Below are 26,649 nucleotides of genomic sequence, written 5' to 3'. Positions count from 1 at the left end.
CTTATCACTTCCTTTGAACATTTTTAAATACTCTCTACCTCTTTGTCTTCCGCGATGCCTTTCCTCAAGACCTTTCCTCCTACCTTTGAAGTCCCTCCATAGCCTCTGCAGGCTCATCCTTGAATGCTGGTAACCTTCTTCCCCCAAACCTCAGGGTGTGACCCTCTCTCTAGACACTCAGATTCTTCCGGGGATGAACTTTATAGCTTTAAGTACTACCTACTATACCTTTAACTACTACATTGACAAATCCCAAGTCTGGATGCTCACCATAGCCTTCGCCCCAAATTTCAATGAGAACGCCCAAAAGTTAGCTCTGGTAGATTTCACACAGGCACCTCAAAGGTCATATGTCCTCAACTCAACTCCACCATCTTTGCCTCTAGCCTGATCTCCTCTCCTATTTCCTCTCAGCGAATGGTGTCACTGTCCTCCCAGTTGGATCTGGTCACACATCCAATAAATCACTCCTCAGTATCTCTTAAGTTACTCTCCTTCTCTTTATTCCCTCTACACCTATAAACTTTGTTTCCAATCCTCATAATTTCTCATTGGGATCCTTCAATGACCGGCCTGTTCATGGCCTCCAGTTTCCTTTTTATCCTTTACCTTTAATTTTTCCGTAATGGGAATTTATTAATAATATATTCAGTACAAATCCCAACAGTTCATGAATGTCCAATGCTGCATGCCAACTGGACCAGCCCATGAAACTAAGCACTCCATTCAGATCCCCAGAGCATGTTCCCTCCTCCCCACATTATTATGTATTGTTACCCATCTCATCCGAACAGAAGACAATTCATGAGCAGGACAACAGGAAACAGAGGAAGGAAGTCGAGGCTCAAGAGTCAAGGTTCAAACCTTATTTTTACTAATAAGCGGTGTGGCACGAGCAAGTTACTTAGTCGCTGAGCCTCAGGGTCATAGGAATAATATCACCTATGGAACAGACCTATGAAGGATCAATAAGACGTCTTAGGTGATAGGGTCCTAACATGGCTCCTCCCAAGAGTAAGCTCGGAACCATGGATCGTGACAGGGTATCTATTACTTCTTTCGGGTCCTCTCTCCAGAAATATTTCTTCTCCTCTGCTCCAACCTACCTTTTCCTTAAATTATTTCTACACTTTTATGGACTCATCGTGTTGCTCTGCCTTGTTCATGGTCTTGATGGAAGAAGCACACCTCCCCCCTCCACATCCGCTCTGTGGAGTTTCTTTGGCCGCCATCTGCACGGCGATTGTTTAACAAATTCACAAGTAACTAACGAGAGCCAAATAAGGGCTTGGGCTCAGTCCTCTGGCCAGACCTGGAACTTACTGGGGAACAAAGATTTTTCAAAAAGGAGACCAAGGGGACATACGAGTACGGAAGGGTGAGGGCAGGGCATGGGGCGCCTTACCTTTGCACTGCAAACCCTGCCGTAAGAGGCCCCAGAGCAAGGACCCACAGTGGTCGCAGAAGGTGGGGACCTTGTAGTTGTGGATACCAAACTTGTGGGGCATGTTGACGCTGAACCGCTGGGAGCCCACCTGCAGGGACGGCAAAACACAGGGTCACTGCCAAGCTCATTCACAGCCCGGCATGCTTAGTGCTGGAGCTCCCAGAAGGCATGACCGCTGAAGGGGGCCAGGTCCGAGTGGGGCTCTGGAAGCTTCCCTGACAAACGAGGTGAAGAGAACCTCCCTGGACCTCTGCTCCTGATGCCTGTAACTCATTCTCCACCTCTCGGTTTGACCTTGTGAGGCCAGGCCTGCTCCCCTATGTGGTCCCTCCAGGACCGCAGGCTTCAAACTCTCACGGTGCACAGCACCCACTTCGTACCTCATGTTTTGGCTGTTGAGGAGATGTCGCCGTGTGCTTTTCAATGCCGCTTTGGGCATGGAAGCTGCACCTGGGCAGTCTTTCAGCAGCTTGATGGTGGGCAGATTCCATAAACACCCTGAAAACCCAGCACAGCTGTGGAGACTGTCGGCCATCCATTGGGACAATCACTGCGGTATGGAATGCTAGTGCAGAGTGGTGACCACTATGGGCACTAAGCTACCAGTGCTGGCCACAGGCCAGGCACTACCATCACAGTGAAGCCTCACCAGCACCTACGGGCTAGATGCCATCATTAGCCTGAGTTTACAGATGGGGAAGTTAAGGCACCGTGAGATTAAGAAGCATGCCTGGAAGCTGAGGAGTGGCAGAGCCAGGATTTGATGCCCACAAGTGTGAATTCAGAGCCCAGGCCTTTTAACTACTCTGTTGCCACTCACCCATTACTGAAAAGGAGTAAAGACAAGGTGGCAAGATGGATGGGGAAGGACTGGAGGATGAGTCAGGGAACCTGATCTGCAGGCCTAGGTCTGCCACCAACCAGCCGTGAGGTCTTGGACAAGTTCCGTGACTTCACGGGGCTGCAGATTCCTTACCTGGGCAAATAAGGACAGCACCCCCTATCCCACCTAATGTCACAGGGCTGTGGGGTGGACGAGACACACAGAAATGAGGGGTCATCAGCATGGTCCACCATTTTGGGTCTCCTATGCCCCTCCGTGGAGCCACTCTCCACCTATGTCCCTAGCGGAGCAGCCACACGAACCAGGTCCCCCTCAAAATGGGTAGGGACCAACACCTGAGACCTCATGGACTGCGGAGAAAGTCACTCTTGTTACACTGGGAATCAGGGGGTACAAAGCAGGCCGGAAAGAAGCTGTCCTTGGCTCGCTGCGGACTGGTGGATGAAAGGTCCCCATGGGGGGGGGAGCATCAAACGGGGGAAAGCCAGACACAGATATGACAAAGGTGTGGATGCAGACTTGAGCACAAACGTGGAGGTGTGCCTGTGCACATGCACACGCATTCAGGGTCACTCGCCTTCACAGCAAGGCACAGAAAGTCTGATTCTTCCAGTGGGCCAGAATTTTACTGACCCCAGCTAGAGACGCATGGGCTATCAATTAGGGTCTTGCCCCAGTACAAGATCCCCTGATTTACTGAAAACAATTGCGCCCACCCCTCCTTAGATGCATAGCTTAGGTGTATGTATTAGTGAATATAGTCACCTCACCTCTATGTGTGCCTGCCCACCCCGAAGGATGTACATCGTCATACCCACCCTCTTCCTGCAAATGCTGAAGATGTGGTGGACCTACGTGGAGAACAGGGTCGTGGGTCCCAGGACGAGCCTCATAGGGATATGGGTGATAGACAAAGGTGAAGAGATGGGGAAGTATCCAGGAACTAGGAAGTTCAGGGAGGGGTGGGGAGAGCTGTGTGACTCTCAGTTGGGCTCCCTAAGGACCCGAAGGTGTCGGAGAATGGTGGGAGGTGGGTGGGGCACGTGCAAGAGCCACAGAATCAGAGAGGCTGCGAAACGGGCACAAGAGCGCACGCACCAAGGCCCAGCTATGCACACACCACTCTACCAAGGAAGACCAGAAACGGGCGAGCGAAACCAACCCGGAGCTCATGGGGAGGAAGAAAAGAGTAGAAAGACAAAACCGGAAGGTTAAAAAGTGAAGGAGGGAAGGTAACACGAAGGAGAGCCTTCCTTGGTCACCACGCTCAGAAGTGCGGGGAGAGGGGTGTCAGGAGTGCTAACCTCCAGATGCAAAACAGGGAGAGAACACCAGCTGGGTGCTCACAGTGTCCAAGTTCCAAAGCATCTGATAAGAGGAAGACCCTAGACTTTTAGTGTTTAAAGCTACGTGTGTGCACATGTGTATGCACATGCAGGCAGTTATGGGGGGAAAAATGAGCCGAAGGATGCTCCCCAGCAGTGCTATATTGGTCAGAGGGCATGTTGGTCACCCAGGTATGCCATGGTACACCAGTGCTAAGGGAGACTGGTCCTGGGAGCAGCGGCCCACAGCCCCCGTCCTCAAGCCTTGACAACTTATCTCCCTTGGGAGACCTGCCAAGTGTGGGAACACACCTCACCGGTGACTTCGATTCACTGCCAATATGCCAGGAAAGACAGAAGAACTCGGTCACAGACTAAGCTGCTGTGGGTATTTCAAATCTCAACCCTCTAACTCTCATGGGGAGGGCTCATGTGTGACTTTTTCTCTCCAAGGAGACATGAAAAAGCTGGAGAAATATCCAGGGGCTCTCAGTGGATGAAACCTGTGAGATCCTGGAGGGCAGGAGTTGTGTGTTCCTCCTGGTTCTGAGGGACATGTACAGCTGGTATACAGGCAGTGCTCGGTGGACTCTCCAGAGGAAGGAACAGAGATGGACAGCGAGCCAGCCATGTATCTCTCATTTACTAGAAAAGTAACAAGGGTGACAATCTATTTGGGTTATGATCCTGGTGCCGGAACCAGGAGGCCCAGGTAGGGACGACCTGCAGTTTCTGCCATGACAGTAAAGCCCCTGCAAACAATTTCAGTGCCCTGGGCTGCCTGCCCCTTGGGGACATGGAAGGTTCCACCCTGGGCTGCCTGCCCCTCGGGGACATGGAAGATTTCACCCAAGCTTTGTCCCTTGCTGCTTTCTGGAGACCGCGTGAAAGCAAAGGGAAATGAAAGATAGGAGATGCAAGGATGCAAGGATGCCATTTGGTTGAATTATTTTTAAGGAGTAGAAGGTCCTGTAAGTCATTCCTTTTGGAAGACACATTAAAAATCCACTTGATTATGAAGCCACCTAGGGTCTCTCTGACCCCCAATTCTAATGTCCTATGATTATAACTGTATTTATTTCACCAAGAATTAAAAGCATGCCTTCGAAATCAACTGTTGTGAACACAGATAACATCCAAACTCTCAGTCATGCTCTTCTCCCACTTGCTTAGTTAGGAGGACTCTACCTTCACTGTTGAATCACCTTGCTTCCTTACCCCTAGCAACCTTCCCTAATAACCAATCCAATACTAGTTGGTAAGGATAAGAGACAATGAAGTCCGGTGGTCAAGGGCTCAGACTCTTCTAGAACAGACCATCTGGGTTTGAATGGGGCTCTTTCACACAGCAGCTGTGTGATCTGGGGAAAATTAATTTGACCCCTCTGTTGTTCTACTCTCTTTGTTGTAAAATGAAGACGGTAAGTGCATTGATCTCATTAACACTGTTATGAGATTAAATAATATTCGATGAAGTACTGAAATCGGGACATGGGAAGTACCCAGTGAACGTTGGCTCTTATTATTACTGTGGCTATTTCCACCTCCTTAGTGTTTCTTGGGTCTGCTGCTTCTACTCCGTTCAGCCATCATCTCATAAAGAAAGGTTGTTGCTTGTGCATGGTCTCACACTGTTTATAAACAGTGTGGAGCTACTGACATGTCAGCTAGCTACTTTTCCGTTCCAATGAGATAATGACATAAACCAATTCACATTTTCCTCGCAGGCTTTAGCTCTGGGGTCACACGGCTCTTGGCACAACATCCAGAGATGCGAACCTGACTCTGAGCCTCGCTCATTCTGCAGAGTGTGCCTCACGCTGGAAGGCTGTAGACAACTCCTTTAATTTTGATCAAACACAATGAAGAAAGCAAGGAGAGCTCAGAGAGATAAGGATTTTCTTAGGGAGCCTGGAGGAGGCAGGGGAGGGTGGGAGTGGCAGAGAAGAAAGCCCAGAATTTCAATGTTAGAAATATTTACCTCGTCGGGAGTTTCCTGTTTCTTTAATCCCGCACACTTCGTAATTATGAGCTCATGGCATCGCTTGTGGACCACGCAAGTGCAAACTGCAAACAGCAAAAAACGGAAGGCTGAGCGACAAGTGGGGGGTAGGGAGGTGCCCAACCCAAGATTCAGCTCTGAGCAGAGGGCTGAGGGGAGCCACGCCCCTTCTGTCACCAAGTCTTAAAGTAATATCCTGGCTGAAGCCCTTCGTGCTTCGTCATTTCAAAGCACTTTGCCATCAGAGCCATTAGGGTTTCCTAAATGCTCTGGAGAAGAATGCACCACTCACACCCAGAGGGCGTCAGCACTTTTCTCTAGTTCCAGAAGTACCGATCAATTTCCCTGCTTCTTTACGCCAAGGTCAGGGAACAGTTTCCCTTCCGTGAAGCAGGTCTATTAAAGGTACTGCAGCAGCTTTGTGGTCCACTCTGGAACATCAATGTTGGCAGGTGCGATAGCAAACACTGCAGCAGGGGAATGGATGTCTTGTGGCACAGGAGTTCTTAAGCTTTTTGATCTGGCTGTGCCCTTACGTGCCGAACATTTTTGTTTAATTTCATAGCGGCCTGTAGCTGTGTCATCAGTGTCATGGGGCAGTGTGGTGGAAGAGGTAAGCAACTGTTTGTACACGTGATACCCTAAGGACATGGGAAGGTCCAAAAGAACCTATCCAAGTTCCCCAGGGGTGAGACCCAACTTAACCAGTGGCTGACATGACCACAAGCGCATATCCACCCTCCAGTCCTGGACAACCTGACCTAGTATTTTTGCCAAAGAACCAGAAATAAACAATCTGCAGTAACTTCAAGTGAGTCTTAAATGCTTAAGAGCTAAAGATTCCACAGTAGAGACTAAAAAAAGAGAATCAGCAAGGGCCATTGGGTGATAGGAGTGAAACGAGGTGAGGGAACTTCTCCAGGGAGCGAGAGAAGGAGGGAGCAGACAGGAGACACAGAGCCCGGCTCCTTGTAGAGTGGGGCCTCCAAAGGGCCTTCGACTATTGTGTCTCACCAGGAAAGATGCTAAGACCCCTAGGACACCTGGGGATGGGTGGCACCCCCAGGTACTCTGCTCTCATATGTGAATGCAGGAGCCAGGGCCAGGCGGGGACAAAGAAAAGCAGGGTCTTGCTTCTCAGAGAGGGATCATAAGCAGGCAAACAGTATGGAGCCTTCAAATGTTGTCAAACCCAGCACATGCTTCCCGTGTCACTGATCCCGATAGGCCTGCGGGCCCCCAAGGATTTAGTTCATACAATGTCTCTTACCTTGACACTGGTATCCCTGCTTTCCTATGACACCCCTGAAAAGAAGAATACAGCCTTTTAATAAAATTTAGCAGGTCAAAAACCATACAAAGCCACCCCATTCTGGCCACCACCCACAATGCTCTGAGTACACGGGAGGATCAGCTAGTGGTTTCACTCCCACCTGCAGGGTGCTTTAATATCAGCATCAGAGGGTAGACCCAGTGCTTGGATGAATATAGAGTTTGGTCAGTATCAGGTCTTGGCTCCCTAGACAAACAGCCCTTCCAGTGGGGCCATTAGTGTTCTGGAAAGCCACAAAGACTCTGCCTGCTCAAGGCAGGCCTTGATTAGTCAAACGTGCTGTTCCTTGTGGGTAATCATGTAGGCAGGCTGCAGCTTACAGATACATTTCCTGGGCATTCCAGAAGCAGTCAAGAGTTCCAGGTCAGTCTGTGGCCAGGACTAGGGGTTCAGTGTACTGTGTGGTGAAGGCCAATGTTAGAGGTTCCCTCCATGGCAGGTGTAGGGTTCCCTGGAGCAGGGTTTGGGTCAGCATGGATGGACAAGATGGACCATCTGGACCAATGGACACAGAACAATCCAACCAACCTGGCCTGGGCCCTGTCCTCAGTGAACCACCACCAAATGGCCAGGGGGCAATCTGCAATTCCCAGCCCAGCAAGAGCAGCCAGACGTCACTTGGGGGCAGTGCCTCAGGAAGCCTAGAACCCCGTGGAGCTCACCATGGGCTCAGAGGAGAGCTGAATCCATAAATCTCAGCACTCACAGCCTACTCCCTCCAAATACACAACTTATGACCGAAATACAGAAAACAGAGGTCAGAGGGCAGAAGCAGACTTGGGGGTGAAATGTGTCTGTGGGTGGGAGTGGGGTGTTATTTCTGCTTCCATCGAGTCGAGTTTGCTCTGATCTGCACCGCCTCAGATGCCCATGCCAACCTCGGTGGCTAGTCCTGGAAAACCACAAGGACAAGACAAGCCACTCCTGGACACCTTGGGAATCCAGGGGGCCTCAGAGTCCAATTCAAACATCCCCGGGCATGGTCCATGCTGCAGGCTGGCCTCACTCTTTCTCCGCCACACAGGATCCAAGTGTACTGGCAAACTTCAAGAGCTCAGAGAGGTTGCCAGAAAGGCTGGTGGGATGTCAGAAAGAGCTTTCAGTCGGGCCTCTGACACTTCATACCTGGGGGACGCCAGACTAGTCTTGTTTTCATTTCTGAGCCTCGGTACTGTTGTTAATGAAATGGGTTTGATAATACAAAGCTCGTAGGGCACCGGGAAGATTGAATTAGACATTTTCAGTGCCTAAGAGAAAGCCTGGCACATGGTAGGTATTCCTTAAAATTCACCCTCCAATACCCAAGCGAGTGCTCCTTATCCTTCTCCACTTCCTCAAAAGGCCTACAACTTATCTGTCTGCCTACCAAATCCCAGTCATCATGAAAAAAGAAATGCCACCTCCTCTAGGAAGCCTTCCCTGAGCACTCCAGCCAATGCTGTTCTCTCACTCCTCTGAAATCTGGCCACCCTGGTAGCACCACTGTTAGAACAGTTATTAACAACTGCCTGGAATTACAGGTATTGGCATTCAAGTATTTTTTAAGCTTTATAATGGAAAAACTCAGATGTATACAAAAATAAAGAGATAAATGTAACAGGCCTATCACCCACCTCCAACAATGATCAACACGTGGCCAGTATTATGTCCTTTACCCCAAGCCCCTGTCCTCTCCTTCCAGATCATTTTTAAACAAATGCCAGACACCATATCATTTGTAAATAATTAAGCTTGTGTCTCTAAAAGAGAAGGATTCTTAAAAAAAAATACATCACAATATACCATTACTAGTTACAAACTTTTAACTCCTTAAACGTGATATGTGATATGATTCTAAGTATTAAGTCACCAGGAACCATGGTTTGTTCTTTCCATTTATCCCCCCTTCCCAAGCACTAAACATTCACTTAACCTTCCAGAAAAGTCTTCTCCAATCAAATAGAGGACATAAAGCACATCAGCACTTTAAAAATAAAGTTTCTATTCTCCTACACCACTTCCCCGACTCCTTGCCTCAGAGAAGGCATAGCTAGAGGTTCCCGGGAGAGAGGGCCTTACCAGATAAAATCTCTGCAGTGGGAGCAGTAGGTGGGCTGCCGAAGGTAGGTGGCCATGAACTTGTGGCCGTTGACCTGGTGGACCCTGCGTCTGACGGCCCCCTGCCGCTTCCTGGGCCGCATACGCTCCCTGAACACTCGCTCTTCATTGTCTTTAGGGGCTGGGGAAGGACAAGAGCAGAGAACACAATCTGGGTTAGCACACCTCACAAGAGACCGCCCACCCCACTCTCGGTGCCTGGAGTGGGAGAGGCGTGGGGGCAGCATTCACTGGCTGAGGGGCTCTGGGGTCTGAGCCTCACTGCCCAGCCCCAGCAAGGGAGCACCACTCAGGGCAGGAAGGCCCAAAGTGTGCCTTTCCCTGCACCAGTGGCGCCCTCCAAATCCATCCCAATCCCAGTCCTGCCCTGGTCCTGTGGCTGCTCCATCCCCCGGCTGCAAGGGTGTGGGAACCCAAAGGCTCAAGGTGCACACTTTATTGCAGCTTCTTGCAGTGTGACCTTAGACAGTGGCGTTTCCCTGCCTGGAGCCTCTGAAGGCCTGGCCCTCTGTAAATGGGAATAACAGTGCTGAAAACACAGGGTGCTGTGGAGTCGGTGGTGTGAGCCCTCTGCACCCAGCCGCCTGGCCCAGAGAAGCAGCCACCAAATCTGACTTTTCTTCCTTCCCCTCTTCCAGCCTAGGACAACCAGGAGCCTTTTCCCGAAGGTCAAAAGGAAAGGGAAATATAACCCTGTAAGAGCGGTTTTCCAGAAGGCTCAAGACCCACCACCGTGGACTTTAAGACCTCACTGGAGACAAAAGGACTGTCCCCATTTCTTCCTTCCTTCCTTCCACAGGAGAGGTTGCTGCAAACCTAAGTAAGTCCTGCAAGGGGGCTAATAAATGACAACAACAATAATAGCGATTGTTATGGACTGAATGCTTATGTCTCCCCCCTCCCCAACTCACATGCTGATGCTCTACCCGCCAATGAGGTGCGGTCATGGTGGTGGGATTCCCAGGATGGGGTTAGTGCCCTTAGAAGAGGAAGAGACGTGAGCTCTCTATTTTATGAAGACACGGCAAGAAGGTGGGTGTCTACAAGGCGGGAAGAGGGCCCTCACCTGACCATGCTGGCACCTTGATCTCAGACTCACAGCCTCCAAAACTATGAGAAATACATTTCCACTGTCGAAACCACCCCATCTATGGCATTTTGTCATGGGAGCCCAGCAGATTAGTACAATGATAATAACGGCTAATGCTCACAGAGGGCTTACTCTGTCGCAGGTGCTCACTGAATCCTTACAACCACCCTTTCTTGAAGGATACTGATAGCATCCCCCTTTCATAGGTGTGCCACCTGAGGAATAGAGAGTTCACGTCTCCTGTTCTTGCGAACACAGCTACCAAGTGGTGGAGCCCAGGTTCTAACCCAGACAGCGGGGAGAAGCCACCGTTCCACTGTCCACACACTGCTTTGGGGGACAGCCCACTTTCCCAACAGCAAAGCCTCAAAGCTCTCATAACACAAGGGCTGAGTTGCCTTTAGCTTCCCCGAGGGCAGGGAAGGTAGGCTCTACTCTCCTGCCTGGTTCCCAGTACTAGTGCAGGCCCTGGAAGGTTGCCTACATGGCACTGAAAAAGCTCCATGCTCCCAAAAGTCCCCCCACACTCAATATGCCACCGTGGCGGTACCATTACCAGGGAGAAGAAACACGGCTCCTCCCAGACCCCTTTGAAAATAAGGTTCTTTGCAATGGAGGGCACCTGTGTGAGCCAAACAGCTGCTGACTCCAAGGGCAGCTGTGGGGTCAAGGCAGAGAGGGTACGGTGGAGGGACGTAAAACTGGAGGAGGGAAAGGCAAGACAGAAGCACATGCCCAGTGTGGGCTTTTAGAGGGAAGCAGCCTCCAAGCAGACAGGCAGAGCTGCTGATCCCCAGCACAGACCCTGAGACCCCAATGGGGGTCTGCCTGCAGACCCCCCACTTCCTGGCCCCCAGCCTGCCTGGGTCCCCTTTCTAACTGGTGCTTATTATTTCAAAAAGTCTCTGACACAGAAAGATATGGAATATGGAAAGCCCACCTCCTACCCTGCCACAGCCTAGGGACTAAGACCCAGGTGACCAAATTCTTATGGGGACATCCCAGCTGTTTTATTTATTTTATTTTTTTAATTTACTTTTCCAGTTCTGTTTTAACACAGAGACATGCACACACACGCGCGCGCGCACGCACACACACACACACACACACACACACACACACACACGAAGAAATCTGGCAACCATCACCCAATTGTGCAATGATAGGTGACTTCCATTTCTGCTTCCTACTTCTCACTGCATTCAGAATATTCTACCATTTTTATAAGCAGGAAAAAAAAAACCATGGTTAAAAAAAAAAAAAAAAAAAAAAGAATCTATGCAGCCCTTACTTGCTACAAACCTCATCTACAAAAATCCAGACACCAATTTCCAGGCCCGGGCAACTGAGGCCAGAGGATGGAAATTCTCTGCAAAAGGCAACCTTTAACTGCCTTCACCAGATTCCCCATGGGACACATTGAAATAGTAAGTTGGCCTCCTATTGCATTTAAGGTGCAATTTGATTTGCAAATCCCTCAAGCTTACTAGTCATTTTGACCCTGGAGCGTTGTGTTTTCGGTGAAACTCATGATGAGTCCAATCTAGTTTCCTCAAGGGAGTCCTGCTGGAACGGGGGTTACAGGTATCCCTGAGGGCCTCATTTCTCAACTTTTTACAGAAATGACCAGCGACCAAATCAAACTTCTAGACTCTGTTTCCAATGATTTGATACATTAACACAGCAACCCATTAATTTAACCCCACCGATTTTTAAAGATCTCTTGGAGGGATGCACTCACACCTAGAGAGAAGCTGTTTAATGTCTGTGGCGGGTGAGGGGAGGGTCCTGGGGACAGGTTAGACAGACAGCCAAGAATAATTCCCCTTAGTCTGATTGTCAGACTGAACTTTCCCCCAAAGGTTCTGCCACTCCTGCCCCCAGAGCACATCCACACTGCCTCATGAGTTACATTCTGTGTCAAAGATGCGAGAAAACAGAAGGCTATAGGAGGGGAAGAACACAGGTAAACCTCATGCTCCCTTGAGGACCTCCCCACCTGCCATGTACACAGTAGTAGTAGGACAGGCAATAGGAGAAAGGGGACGGGGCCCCTGGTCGGTCAGCACACTCCCTCCCACATTCCTCTGGACAGGGAAGCCGAGGGTCCGGCCAGAGCATCTCTGTGCCTGTCACCCATATGCCTGGATCATGAGGGGAGCCGCAGGGTTCCTCGGCCCCACAGAACCTCCCTGCCGGGCCTGGATTCACCAGCAGAAACTGGTCCCTTGAGCATTTCCTGCTGCTGTCAAGGGTCTCAATTAAAATGCAGTTCCTGTGGGGTAATGCATCACACACGTGTATATGTGAGTGTGTGGTGTGAGTGTGACAGGATTTATAAATGTATATAGATGTGTATATAAAAATCAGTTAATAGATTAGATATTAAATATATCATGAATAATTTCTATTATTTATAGACATACATAATAATACAGACCAATAAAGTATTATTACATTTATTTACATCATGAACATAGTATAACCGTATATTATAATTACAATATTAATATTATGATCATGTTTTAATCATAATATTATTAATATAGAATATATAATAGGATATAAACCTATGTAGTTTGGCTAAACCATTTGAAGGTGGCAAACACAGTGACACCTTATCCCTAAATACTTTAGCCTTCATCTCCTGAGAACAAAGCCATTCTCTTACATAACCACAGTCTTAGAGTCAGGAAATTGAACATTGCTGTAACATTATCTAACATATAGTTCATTTTCAAATCTCTCCAATTGTCCTCCCCCAAAATACCTCTTATAGTTGTTGGGGCTTTAAATTTTTTCAGAAGCTACTTAGAGCTCATGCCTTGCATTTAGTTGCTGTGTCTCTTTAGCCTTCTTAATCTAGAACAGCTTTGTTTTCTTTTTATGACACATTTATGTTGTCTTATGGAATGTTCCACAATCTGGATTTGTCTCTTTCCTCCTGATTAGCTTCAAGTTAAATGGCAAGAATACCACAGAGGTCTATGTATCAACACATCCAAATATATCCATTAAGATCCCTAGAGACAACTGTGTAAATGACATGAGCATAAAATTTATGGGGGAGATATAAAATATTCACTCTTCCTAGGAATTTTTAAAATGCAAAGCAGAGCAGTCCGCTGACTTACCATATAATACCTAATAAAGAAACAAATTTGCTTTAAAATGGTATTATCCACAGTATACCTACACAATGTGACATAACATTTCCAAAAGTGATATTATAATAATAGCAAATACCACAAAGAGACTCACATCCTTTCATTTGAGTTCCTTAGCTATTAACTCTAAGTCAATAATTAAACTAAAAGCTATGTAATTTACAGATGTTCCCCATCACATATCTAATTTGGCCAACAAAGAGAAGTAACTTGATTGTCTAACATTAAGAGAATGGTCTAGGGGTGCCTGGGTGGCTCAGTCAGTTAAGTGTCATACTTGAGCTCAGGTCATGATCTCACAGCTCATGGGTTCGAGTCTTGCATCTGGCTCTGTGCTGACTGCTCAGAGCCTGGAGCCTGCTTTGGATACTGTCTGTCTGTCTGTCTCTCTCTCTCTCTCTCTCTCTCTCTCTCTCTGTCCCTCCCCTACTTGTGCTCTGTCTCCCAAAAATAAATACATAAACATTTTTTTAAAAAGAGAGAGAATGGTCTAATGAATTATATTACATCTATAGCAATTTAAAAACAGTAAGTGGAGACTATGTAGGAACATGGGGAAATGTGATAGAATACTGTAAACAGAATTCACAAGAGCACAAACCTATGGAAAACACATTTGCAGGTTGAAGGTAACAAAAGTGAGAGTTCCTATGCTCTACTAGGATTATGGGTTTATGTATTGTACATAGTGTTTGAAAACAATGTTCTCTAATGTTCCTTAATGACTTTTAAAAGCAGTTCTCTGTGCCTAAGGGTCCTTTGTGCTGCGGAAGCGGGAGGCTGCCTGGCATGAACGAGGAGACAGGCTGCAGTGCAAAGGGGGACAGGACAGATTTCATCAGCTTCACAGCCACCGGTGCTTCTAAACTGAGTGAAGAGTCACCCTGACCTGCCTCCCGACGCCCGCTCCGAAGGATGCTCACTGCTGTCACTGGATGCACCCAACTACGCCCACCTGGTGGGACCCTTCGTTTGCAGCAGCCCCAGAGGCAAAATCAGGCTAGCTTTCCTCCCAGAACCCCCATCTGGCCCTTTCCAGATCCTTTGTTTTATGGGTGTGTCTGCCACACAGCAGAAGGGGAGACCGTAAGTCACGGAGAGACCAACAAAAAGCTGGATCACTTCTGCCAAACTTTCTGTGGAAACGCAGATTTGGTCGGTCAGATATAATGACAAGAGTTCACAGAGGCATCAAGCGAAGCAGCGAATCCTCTGGAGCAACCCTGAGATCCTCTGTAACCTCAGCCTCCAGCAACATTCCTGGCAGGTTTCCCACGTGGTTCGATTAGTCTATCAACTTCAGGCTCCTAGGAGCTTTACACGATGAGCATCCTAGGGCCCCCATGCTCAGAAGAATCTAGGACAGCCTGCAGGCAGGTGGCAGAGCAGCAAAAAGAGCCGACGCGTTGCAGTTACGACTGTTAGTCTCTCCTCACCTGGCCCCTTTTCCCAGGGCTGAGACCTCCCTGTTGCAACCACAGGGACACTCTTGCACACAGAGAAAAGCAGCTCCTGGCACCAGTCTGATCGTTGAAGATCTCACTGCTCCGCCATGTCCTCCCTCACCCCACCTCACCACCTCTTACACAAAAAGGGAGCTGGCTTGACAGGACTGAACACCATCCCCTACATGAGGTGACAGACACCCTTCACCTCCACACACCTGGGATATCTTTCAGTTTAAGAATACCGAGCAGGGAATTTCTGACAGGCCCAGACCCATGAACACCTGGATGCCAGCACTTCCTTCCAGGTCACATGTAGCAAGGACGGCCAAACCCAAGGATCGACCCTGCCCAAGACCCTTGACCAGAAGCCTGGACCAGACTGACCAATATGCATGACCAGCAGCCTCTGGGTACCACTGCTGTTCCTCACCACAGGACAGTTACCTATCCTTATGCTCAGGGGCACATGGGGGTCTTTTCCACAAGCAAATATGCTGTGGGGTCGTCTTTATTTTTTTCTGACTTCTCTCTTTTGACCTCTTCTGCCAATATGGTTGAACTAGGCATTAGGAGACCAGACAAATGTTGCCTCTGCCCCAAACTTGCTTTATGTTCTAGACCAATTCATTCAATGTCTTTGGGCTTCTGCTTTCTTATCTATCAAGCAGGAGTAATGCAATGGCTCAGCCTAAACCCCAAGCTCATGCACTTCTCTTTTTCTTCCTGGTGCGAACACAATACCTCCTTACTGCGGGGGTGGGAGGTGAAACAGCCTCACTCCCCACCCTGCGAAACCTGCTCAGTCACCCCCTAATTGCCCCACCCTGCTGGGGCCCAGCTGCCTCCAGATGTTCCACACCTGTCACTGTGAGTAAGAGAGAGTCAGCATTATCTCTCCCCACCCCATCCATTAGGAGCTTTAGAAAAACAACTCCATCTTCAGACTTGGCAAGCTTCCAGGAAGGTTGGGCTGGGCGAGGGACACTGACTCAGTTCTGGGACTCAGTGAGAAATGTAACGGGTTTGGGGAAAGGCTGGGGACCTTCTCAGAAGGCTTTTCTTAGAAGCCAAGCCAAGAATGAATCCAGTCCTCAAAGGCAGGTAATTTCACAATACAAAGAAAACTCAACCATCCTCGTAGCTTTGGTCTAAGTAACTGTCAAACCTGAGAAATGGGAAGCTGAAAAATAACAGCTACAATTTATGGGGCCCCTGCCATGCGCTGAGTACCATTCTGAGCACCTCACATCCATGAAATACTATTCCGTGCCCATGAGGTACTATTACATACACATGAGGTGCTGTTCCATATTCATGAGGTACTATTACATATCCATGAGGTGCTGTTACATACACATGAGGTACTGTTCCATATTCATGAGGTACTGTTACATATCCATGAGGTGCCATTACATACACATGAGATATTACTGCATATACATGAGATATGTAAGCAACTTACATACATCCTCTAATACCAAGGAGTGGTATTATTCTCGACTTACAGACAAAGAAACCAAACCTTCAAGAGACTAAATAACTTATTTGTTGAAGGTCATACAGTTAATAAACAGTAAACGTCAGTTCAGAAATTCCCACCTTGGCCCATCCAGTCACACCTCCCAAGGATGGAGGGATGGCCCGGGGGTTCCACTTGTACCCAACTATGTGGACAGAAGTCACCTCCTGCTGCTGCCCACCTCCCTCTCCACACGTCCACCTCTGCTCTCGTCTGGAGACGTAGGAAAGGAAGCTTAAAGGGACTGATTAGTTCATGATCCACCCACATGATGGCATTTAATGCAGTGGTTTAAGAAAGGCAGATATGTTGAATCCATCAAGAAACAATAACTAGAAAAAAGAAAACTAAGAAATGTGTGTATAGTCTATATGTATATAATGAAAAAGAGAAAAGGATAAGCATACTCAAACAACATAAGTGAAAAGACACACTGAAAATCTTCGAAGGGAATAAAATAAACCGTTCATCTAAAAACGTTTACTATGTGGATAATGGATATCAGGCACTGTTCTGGACACAGACTCCCCACCACAAAGGATGGCCTGTGGCCACTCTCTCAATTATTGCCCTCGGATATTCTAGATTTGGTCCTTAATACACAGATCTCCACTAACAAAGCAACAAACACAAGGTTATTCCAGACAACAGTGGTTATGGCTTGGGGGGAGCACCTAATAGAAGCCAGACAGAACCCTTCCCATTCCGTCTCTGAGGGGTTAATTTTCCCTCTCAATAATTCTCTGGTCTGCCTTTATGGACTTATTGGTGAAAAGATACAAGATAAATGGAAAGAAGACAAAACCACCCTTCCCCCAAAACTAAGTACTGAAAATCAAAGAAGCAGTGACTTGTCTCTTTTATTTGCCATGAGGAAAATAGGTTATAATATTTTCAAGTGGAATTAATGCTTCATGAGCATGAGTTTTAAGTATTAAGTAAATATTTATGTGATGCCAGAGAATATGTTCTACATGCTGTACTCACACAATAAAGAAAATTTCTGTTCAAAACAGGAAAGAGGAAACAATGAACTCCCCGGGAGAGATTACTCCATGCTATCTATATCTTCCCAGAGAGTCACACAAGGAGAATCGGAGATGTCTGAGGGCGGAGGCTTGTTGTTGTCTACATGTTTTATTCGGTGTGGAATCTAATCAGAAGAGCACTGGGGGCATTTCAAGATTAGCATCTCAAATGTAATAGAAACTATTTCTTCTTTCTCTGCTTTCTGAATGATCTGTCCCGTGTTTATTGCAGAGTCTGAGCTCTGTCCACATAGTAAAATAAAACTTAAGCTGGTTTGTGCTTTGTAGGGAGAAAATGTGAAAGAATCAGACGCTGATAGGTTAGGGAGAGAGCAGAGTATAAGGTGAGGTGGAGGGGCGCCTGGGTGGCTCAGTTGGTTGGGTGTCCGACTTTGGCTCAGGTCATGACCTCACGGTTCATGACTTCGAGCCCCATGTCAGGCCCTATATGGACAGCTCAGAGCCTGGAGCCTGCTTCGGATTCTGTGTCTCCCTCTCTCTCTGTCCCTCCTCTGATCGTGCTCTGTCTCTCTCTGCCTCTCAAAAAATAAAGAAACATAATAAAAAAAAAAATTCAAAGTGAGGTGGAAAACATGCTGATGGCCAGACAGTGGGATGATGATCACTGAGGGAGAATGGGGAGGGTGACCCCCCCCCAATCCCACCACCCATGTTCTGATGCAAAGCACACACATGAACACAGAGAACCATTGGACAGCAGCAATTTCACTTAAGCATGGAATGTGCTCCCCTCCTGCCCTTCTGTATTCATTCCTTCATTCATTCACTCACTCATTCATTCCCTCTCTCCCTCCTCCATCCATTCAAAATTACATACTGGAGTTACACTGGAACTTCACTGCATGCCTCTGGAACCCAGGAGAAGTCACTACTTGCCAGGAGGAAACCACGGAGCAAAACCCTCCAGGCAGACCTGCTAAAAACTCCAAGAACTTTCCCAGCCCGGGAAATCAGCCAAGTGGGGCACCAGCCAGGGGTGGGGCGAGAGGCCCCGCGGGTGCCAGTGACAGTCCTGTGATTCAGATCGCAGGAAATAGAGCTGCTGCCGCATTCCTGGGCACCTGAGCCCTAACGGAGCTTATGTCCACGAGGTTGCGTACTGTCCACTGTTCATGTTTCTAAAATACTGTATTGAAAAAGGCCTGTGGGAGAATAGTGGCAGAAGTCTGTCTCGGCAGGGCGTCCGTCCACTCCCAGGTGCTAACTGGTTATTGTGGAGAGGAGTGTCAGAGAAGGGGTGTCAATGCCAAGTGAAGGCTGGCTCCCACCTGCCTTCAAATATATAATAAGCCTTCTAATGCCACGGTCACCCCCACCAAAAATGTTATGGGGTTATAAAAAGCTCACACACATCCAGTGTTGTTGATATCAGCCCTTCCGCATCATCCGGTCAGCGGGCAGCGGTAGGCAGAGCTCAGAAAGGTTTGAGCACAGTAAACTACCAATCATAATCTCTAGTGCCCCAGGGCCCCTAGCTACCTCATCCTGGGCTCCACCCAGCTTCTCAAAAGTGCCTGTACCATTTTCAAAGACATCACAATAAACTAACTCTGTCTTCTCCAACCTTCTTCTTTGCTAAGGTAGTTTTGAGTGCTTGCTAATGAAGTTAAAGTTCAAAAGACAACCCACATTCTGTCCCTGAGTCATCTGGAGTCCCAGGCAGGGGTCCCAGGAAGCTGGCCAGGTGGGTAGGTCTTATTACACTGGCAGGAGAGAAGGAGTGTTTCAGGGAACTACAAGATGGAAAGAAGAAAATAAAAGGCAATGTAAGAATGGCAGGACAAAGGAGCTGGAGCAAGAAGATAAAAAGAGGTAAAGATGATTGTGAAGTCACAAAATCCAGGCTGGTAATGGGCTAAATGAAGGCCACCCCTTCCCAGGAAGTTGAGGGCTTTGTCTTAAGTACTCGATCCACCTTCGCCAGCCCTTTGGTCCACGCCGACCAAGAAGCGAGCTCACCTTCCTTCCACCCTCCCTCTTGGAAGCCCAGCCCAGTCCAGGCCCCAGGGCGTGTCACGCACGAAGCTTAACACAAGTGAACAAGCCCCATGTCTTTCTACTGAAACAGCTATAAGGGCCCCAGCTCTTGTGGAACTTGGATGTTTTCCCCTGGCTCTGAAACCCTGCTTAAACTTGTGCTTTCAAATTTTATGTTCCATTAAGAGTGTGACCAAAACTCTGCACATGGAGAGAGGGATGAACAGGTCAAAAGCAATGATGCTTTTGTTATGAACTGAAAGCATCCCATAATCCAACCCATGCTCCTTTAAGGTGCGTGCATGTGCTCTTGTGTGCCAGAGGTCTCTCTCCCACCCTCCCCCCACCCCCTGCTCCAGGTATTCTTCCCAACCAGGGGACACTGCAGTAGAGGAAACCTAATAAATCCCCAGTTACTGCTTCTTAGGGCCTCGGAAACCCCTATCTCCCCCTCAGCTGTCTTTCCTAGTGATATGGGAATGTTGGGAAAAGAACAGTCACTATTGTGAGGGAAAAAAAAATGTTTTTCTAATAACTCTGTCAAACAACAGAGCCATTCATTGAAGTTTGGGCCCTGTATCTATAAACTCCCATACAAAGAAAACAAAAACTGCCGAGAGGAAAAGAGGTGTTGGGGGTGGGGGTGGGGAGATCTTTTGTTCCAGTTTAATGAACATAAGAAAATATTTTGAGGCCACAGATGCTGAAGGGTGATCCAGTTAGCTTAGGCCTTGGTGCTAATGAAATCTAAGTGAGGATCAAATTCTCCAAGTAAGTGAGTTATCTTTGTCCACAGGCAAATGTTTTTGGCCACAGGCTCTGCCTTGAATCTCAGTAACTTCTTGCCCGTATATATTCTTGGTCACCAGAGCCCCGGGGAAGAAGTGGTTATGGCTCAACATTATCCAACCTCTGTTCTAAAAACATAACTCCCATCCTACACCCTATTACCTCTGGGCAACCCAAAAGTTACGTCTTTGCTTATGGAAGGTGGTACTTTCCTAATCCGGAAATCTGGGTCAAGCATACAGTGCAGCGACCTCCCTGAATTTTCATTAGGGCTTGGCTTAGCAGTAACTGAGACTATGCAGCAAGGGTTAAGCTGAGGTTAAGGTCTATCACATATTTAAGAGTCAAGAACCACTGGTGATGGATTAGCATTGCCCCTGGCCAAAGCACATCTCTGCCACATCTCTGAAGTGCCAGTGAGTCTGGTTATCCCTTACTAGGTCATGAGATGCCTAAGAGGAGAGAATTGAAATGCATCTAGAAGAAAAGTGGTAAAAAGGAATTTTAGTTTCTGGCAGAAATAAGAAAGGGTTGAATGAGAGGTATCGTAGCCAATCTCCAAGATGACCCCTAGTGATCCCTGCCTCCCGATACTCACACCTTTGTGTAGCCCCCTCCTACAATGAATAGAAGCAACCTTCTGACTTATATAACCAAAAAGATTTTGTAGACTATGACTTCTGAGGCTAGGTCATAAAAGACATTGCAGGTTCCACCTTGTTCTCCCTTGGGTCACTCGCTCTGGGGAAAGCTGGCTGCCATGTCAACAGAACACTCAAGAAACCCTAGAGCAAGATCCATTTGGTAGGAAACCAAAGCCCCCTGAACACAGTCAACCCTGAATCATGAACCATGTGTGTCAGCCATGTTGGAAGTGGATCTGGCAGCTGACCAAAGCCCTGGCCAACATCCCATTGCAACCTCCTGAGAGACCGTGGGCCAGAACCATCCAACCTAAAGTTGCTCCTGAATCCCTGGCCCCCCAGAAACTGTGCAAGGTAACACATGTTCATTCTTGCCTGCTAAATTTAAGCTGCTAAATTTGTGGTAATTTGTTGCATATCAACAGATACCTAATTCAAGAGGTAAAAGATAAGCCAAGCAGAAGAGATATAAGGTCAACATCAGAAGGAATCATTTTTTACTTGTGAGAATCGGTCATTCACTCAATCAGTGTTTACTAAGTGCCTCTTAGATGCTAGGCACTGTGTACTTTGTGTTACACACCTATCCTGCCCATGGAGAGAGAGGGGAGAAGAATAAATACTAACAGGACAGACTCTATCAGATTGCTGTCACATGGATCCCAGAGTCTGTGTGAAAGCAAGTTTGGCTGACCTAGCTCTTGAATCTGGGAATTCAGAGATATTACTGGCTGTCCTAAAACCCAAAATGATCCCTGTAGGCGTTCGACTGTACTGCATAAGCTTTATCCTTTAAGTGTGAGGCTTTAACCCTGTTAAACCCTTAGATCCTCTGGGAGGGCCCTCATGAGTTTAGTTTGTGAATCTCAGATCCTATTGGGAGAGGTCAAGCTGGGAAGGGAGGAAATTGTGCTGCATGAAAAGGGGGAGGACCTAGAGAGAGTGGTGGCAAGAGACACATTTTGGAAAGTTCATATCCAAGGCTGGTGAGTGCTTGGCACATCTAAAGCAAAATATGAAATCTATTTTTTTTAAATCTAAAACTCAGGGTGCCTGGGTGGCTCAGTCAATTGAGCGTCTGACTTCAATTCAGATCATGATCTTGTGGCTCGTGAGTTCCAGCCCCATGTCAGGCTCTGTGCTGACAGCTCAGAGCCTGGAGCCTGGAGCCTGCTTCAGATTCTGTGTCTCCCTCTCTCTCTGCCCCTCCCTACCTTGTTTTCTCTCTCTCTCTCTCTCTCTCTCTCTCTGAAAAATTAATATTTTTTTTTTAATTCTAAGAATCATGGTGAGCACTGAGTAATGTATAGGATTGTTGAATCATTCATTATATTGTATACCTGAAACTAATATCACACTGTATGTTAACTATACTTGAATTTAAAAAATAAATTTAAAAATAATAGAACTTATTTACTGCATAATAACTTCTCAAAAGGGTCCTCAGGATTGCCATTATTACCTGCACTCTGCAAATGAGGGGTAAGAAAATCTAAGTGACTCACCCAAGGGTGCGTAGTTATTACGTGGTACAGCCTGATTTTGCATCAAGGTCTCTCTGGCTCCAAAGTTCATGGTTTCCCCACCATATCTCATATGTTAAAGAATATGAAATGGGACATTCCCCCAACTCTTCCCCTTTCATCTCATATGGAAACTAGGGAAAACACAAGAAAATTCAAGCATGCTGTTCATATTTCTCTAACAGGTGGCTCATAGATTTTTTTTTTAATGAACTTTCCCTCTTAAATGCTGTAAATGAAAAAAACACTACGTGAAAAATTATTAGCAGATTGGAAAGGGAGAGGCCAATTTCTTTCAAGTGAATATGGGTTTTGATGAGAAGTTCTGAACGTTGTTTTGGAAACCAGACCGCCGGCAAACTAACAGAAAATGCAAACTCACAAAGACAACTAACTCATTTTCATACATACACCAGGGAGCATAAGGGAGTGACAGAAAGACCAGAGACCCCACTTTGGGTCTATTTGTACTGATCCAGTTAGGTCATCCAGAATTTTGAAAAGCAGGAGGAGATGTGAGGTATGATGCAGGGACAAATGCAATCACCACATAGGCAACAAACTTCTGGAACAAAAGGTTTGTATTCACTCAAGTCAAGCAAGGAAGCAAGTTCCAGTTCTAAGTGTTCCCCAAATCTGACCCAAGTCATCTAGTGTCCAGCAGGAACACTGGTCATGGAAAAAAAGTCTATTCTTTTCCCCAGGTCGGTCCCCTCCTCAATCCTGAGGCTACAAACATGGAAATTTAATGCTGCTGTTTTGTTTCATTTTAATAAAAATCATCCTCTTTTTCCAAACACAGCAGTCAACAAAGGCTCAGTTCGAATCTATTACTGGAAAATTAAAAGTGAGAGGTTAAAATATCGTGTGTGTTTAAGGTAGAGAACTAACATGAAAATATGACATTATATCTTTTGCTCTTTTAAACCATTTTCCTGAGGGGAAAAAGCTTGCAGTGTTGAAGATGGCATCCCTCCTGTATTCTGCAGCTGCCCTGGCCTCTCTGGCTGTAGCCTGCACCAGACCATCTGTGGAAAGGCCACCTCTTCATGCATTTGCCACCCAACACGGGAAGAACAAGGCAACAATTTTCCTCTTGCAGTCAGGAAGTTTGAGGCTTTTTCATGTTTATTTATTTTTGAGAGAGAAAGAGTGCAAGTTGGAGAGGGGCAGAGAGAGAGGGGAACAGAAGGTCCAAGCTGGCTCCGTGCTGACAGCAGTGAGCCCGATGCAAGGCTCGAACTTACGAACCATAAGATCATGATCTGAGCCGAAGCCAGACGCCTGACTGACTGAGCCAACCAGATACCCCAAGTTTGAAGCTTTTTAAAAGCTTACACAATATTCCCCCCTTATTTGCAGTCAAGAAAACCCCAGTTGGCTTTTGGGTGGGGAGGACCTGGCACTTGACACTCACTAACCAGAAGAACCTTTGGTTGATTCTCAACCTATCAACCTGATACGCACACCCATTAGATCCCTGATTTGGGTCTATCTGAAGTTGGTGTCTTGCTTGAAAACCTTTCTCGATATCAGAAATGCCCTCTCATTCCTCAAAGGGAATCTCATTTCCTGTTGGAGTGTGATGGCCACAGGAGTTCAGAGAAACATTTTAAGGGCAGGAAGGAAGGGAAAAAAGAATCTCTTTCAGACAGACAAGAGCCACAGTCTCTGGTCCAATCTGAATGAGAACACAGAAGAACCTGATTAAGCCCATTAACATCATTCCACCACATCAACTGATGAATGGATAAAGAAATTGTGGTTTATATACACAATGGAGTACCACATGGCAATGAGAAAGAACGAAATATGGCCCTTTGTAGCAACGTGGATGGAACTGGAGAGTGTGATGCTAAGTGAAATAAGCCATACAGAGAAAGACAGTACCATATGTTTTCACTCTTATGTGGATCCTGAGAAACTTAACAGAAACCCATGGGGGAGGGGAAGGAAGGAAAAAAAAAAAAAAAAAAAGAGGTTAGAGTGGGAGAGAGCCAAAGCATAAGAGACTCTTAAAAACTGAGAACAAACTGAAGGTTGATGGGGGGTGGGAGGGAGGGGAGGGTGGGTGATGGGGTTTGAGGAGGGCACCTTTTGGGATGAGCACTGGGTGTTGTATGGAAACCAATTTGACAATAAATTTCATATATTGAAAAAAAAATAAAAACAAAATAAAAACCTTATCCTTTAAAAAAAAAAACAAAAAAAACCAACAAAAAAAACATCATTCCACCATCATTTTCTTCTAAATGACCTAAATTCCGAGATCTTCACCTCCTTAAAAAAAACAAAACAAAACAAAACTGTGTTTCTCAAACTTCAGCATGCATCAGAATTACTTGGAGGGCTTCCTGAACACACGCTGTTGGATTCCATCCCCAGGGTTTCTAATTCAGCAGGTGTGGGGAGACCCTGAGGATTTCATTTCTGACCAGCACACAGGTGATGCTAACGCTGCTGGTCTGGGACCACATTTTGAGGACTGCCTAGACCACATTAGGCGCCTTATCTGAATCACTGAAAAGTGCTACACTTACTTATCCAAAAGGGTTAGGGCCCTGCTAAGAATGTAGAAAGCTAGAAAGACCATCACTCCCACCGCTGCGATAAAAAATAGACAAACAGAACAAGGAAACAGAATAGAGCCCAGACATTAGTCCACACATACATGCTCAACTGACTTTCAACAAAGGTAGTAAGGCAATTCGATGGAGAAACTGTAGTCCTGTTCAACAAACAGGACTGTAACAATTGGATACTGGTATGCAAAAATAAACTCAAGATAGAGGATAGACAGAAATGTAACAAGTATTACATATCTGGAGGAAAATAATCTCTGAGACCTTGGGATTAGGTAAATATTAGATACGACACCAAAAGCACAATTCATAAAAGACTGCAAATTTGAACTTCACCAAAATTAGTAGTATCTGCTGTTCACAAACATCGTTAAGAGAATAAAAAGGCAAGTCCCCAACCTGAAAAAAATAATTGCAAATTGCACATATGGTAAAGCACTCAGGTCTAGAATATATCAAGAACTCCCAAAACTTGATAGTAAGGAAACAGCCCAATAAAAAAATGACCTCAGATTTGAAAGACACCACACCAAAAAAGACATACAGATGTCAGCTAGGCCCCTGAAAAGATGGTGAATGTTAACTTTAGGAAGATAAAAATTAAAACCACACTGAAAACAGTACATACCTGTTAGAATGACTAACATCAAAATAATAATAATAAAACTTGAAAATATCAAGTGCTAATGATGATGGAAAGTAACTGGAATTTTCATACCCTGTTGGTGGGAAAACAAAATGGTTTCACCACTTTGGGACACAGTTCACAGTTTCTTAGGAAATCAAACTCACACTTCCCACACATGTTCTAGCAATCCCATTTCCAGGTATTTACTCAAATAAAAAATTATAGTCACACAAAAACCCATATGCAAATATCTCTAGCAACTTTACTGGCGATCCTCAAACACTGCAAACAATCCAAAGTCTCTCAGCTGGGGGACGGATAAACAAATTGGTGAACACCCATACAATGGAATTCTACTCAGCAAGAGGAGGAACAAATTACTGACACAATCAGCAACACGGATGAATGTCAAACGCACTGTGCTAAATGAAAAAAAAAAGCTAAATTCAAAAGGCTATATACTGTATGATTGCATCCAAATGCCATCCAAATGACATTCTGGAAAAGACAAAACTGTAGGCACTGAAAAGGGATCAGTGGTTACCCCCTACCCCTTCCCCCGCACCCCAAATGTCACACATTTTTAAGGTAGTGCACTGTGAAGGGGAAAGATAATGGGGGGATTTGGAGGGTGATAGAGCTATTCTGTACTTTGATCATGGTAGTGGTTACATAACTGTATGTATCTGTCAAAATTGGCAGAAATGTATGCTAAAAAACAGAGGAGTTCTACTGTCTATAAATATTGCCTTAACATTTTTTAAAAACAGTAATTAGGGAGGAGCTTCCATATCCTCAGCCCTGAGTCAAGAGCCACTAGAGATAGAAAGAGCCAACCTGAGGATAGCTTAGAATGAACATCTACCTAAAGCATTTAAGAAAGCCTGCTGAGAACTTGGGTGAGCTGGAGAGATGGTAAACACCAGAGAGAGCTGGGGTACCTGGCACAAAGCCAGTCCCCTCCACCCTCTAGTTCTACTGTGAACCTGAAAGCTTTTGTTCTTCTGCTCCTGCTCTCACCAGCCTACAAAGGTCCATCCAGACAGTCCTCACAGAAGTCATGTTTTTCCTCCCTCCAAGCTTCCTGTAAATCACTCCTCCTTCCCAAGACATGGATCTTTTCCTATCTCCCAATCTAAAGCTTTCCCATCCTTTAAGGTCTAAATCTTCCACAAAACATTTCTG

General features: G+C 46.5%; 1 protein-coding gene across 1 annotated transcript in view; it reads right to left on the bottom strand.

Annotated features, from left to right (window-relative positions):
• Positions 1-26,649, bottom strand: part of PRKCE (protein kinase C epsilon) — a 442,370-nt gene that overhangs the window by 144,266 nt on the left and 271,455 nt on the right. Inside the window, exons 3-6 of the mRNA XM_049649833.1 lie at positions 9,010-9,169; positions 6,889-6,923; positions 5,598-5,683; positions 1,406-1,535 (exon numbers count right to left, since the gene is read on the bottom strand). Of these exons, the coding sequence (XP_049505790.1) occupies positions 1,406-1,535; positions 5,598-5,683; positions 6,889-6,923; positions 9,010-9,169 (411 nt within the window). The remainder of the gene's footprint in view (positions 1-1,405; positions 1,536-5,597; positions 5,684-6,888; positions 6,924-9,009; positions 9,170-26,649) is intronic.

The sequence above is a fragment of the Panthera uncia genome, assembly GCF_023721935.1.
Source record: "Panthera uncia isolate 11264 chromosome A3 unlocalized genomic scaffold, Puncia_PCG_1.0 HiC_scaffold_11, whole genome shotgun sequence".
NCBI classification, from domain to species: Eukaryota; Metazoa; Chordata; class Mammalia; order Carnivora; family Felidae; genus Panthera; species Panthera uncia.
The sequence above is the reverse complement of the archived record's forward strand: the minus strand, read 5'-3'. Positions and strand labels throughout refer to the sequence as shown.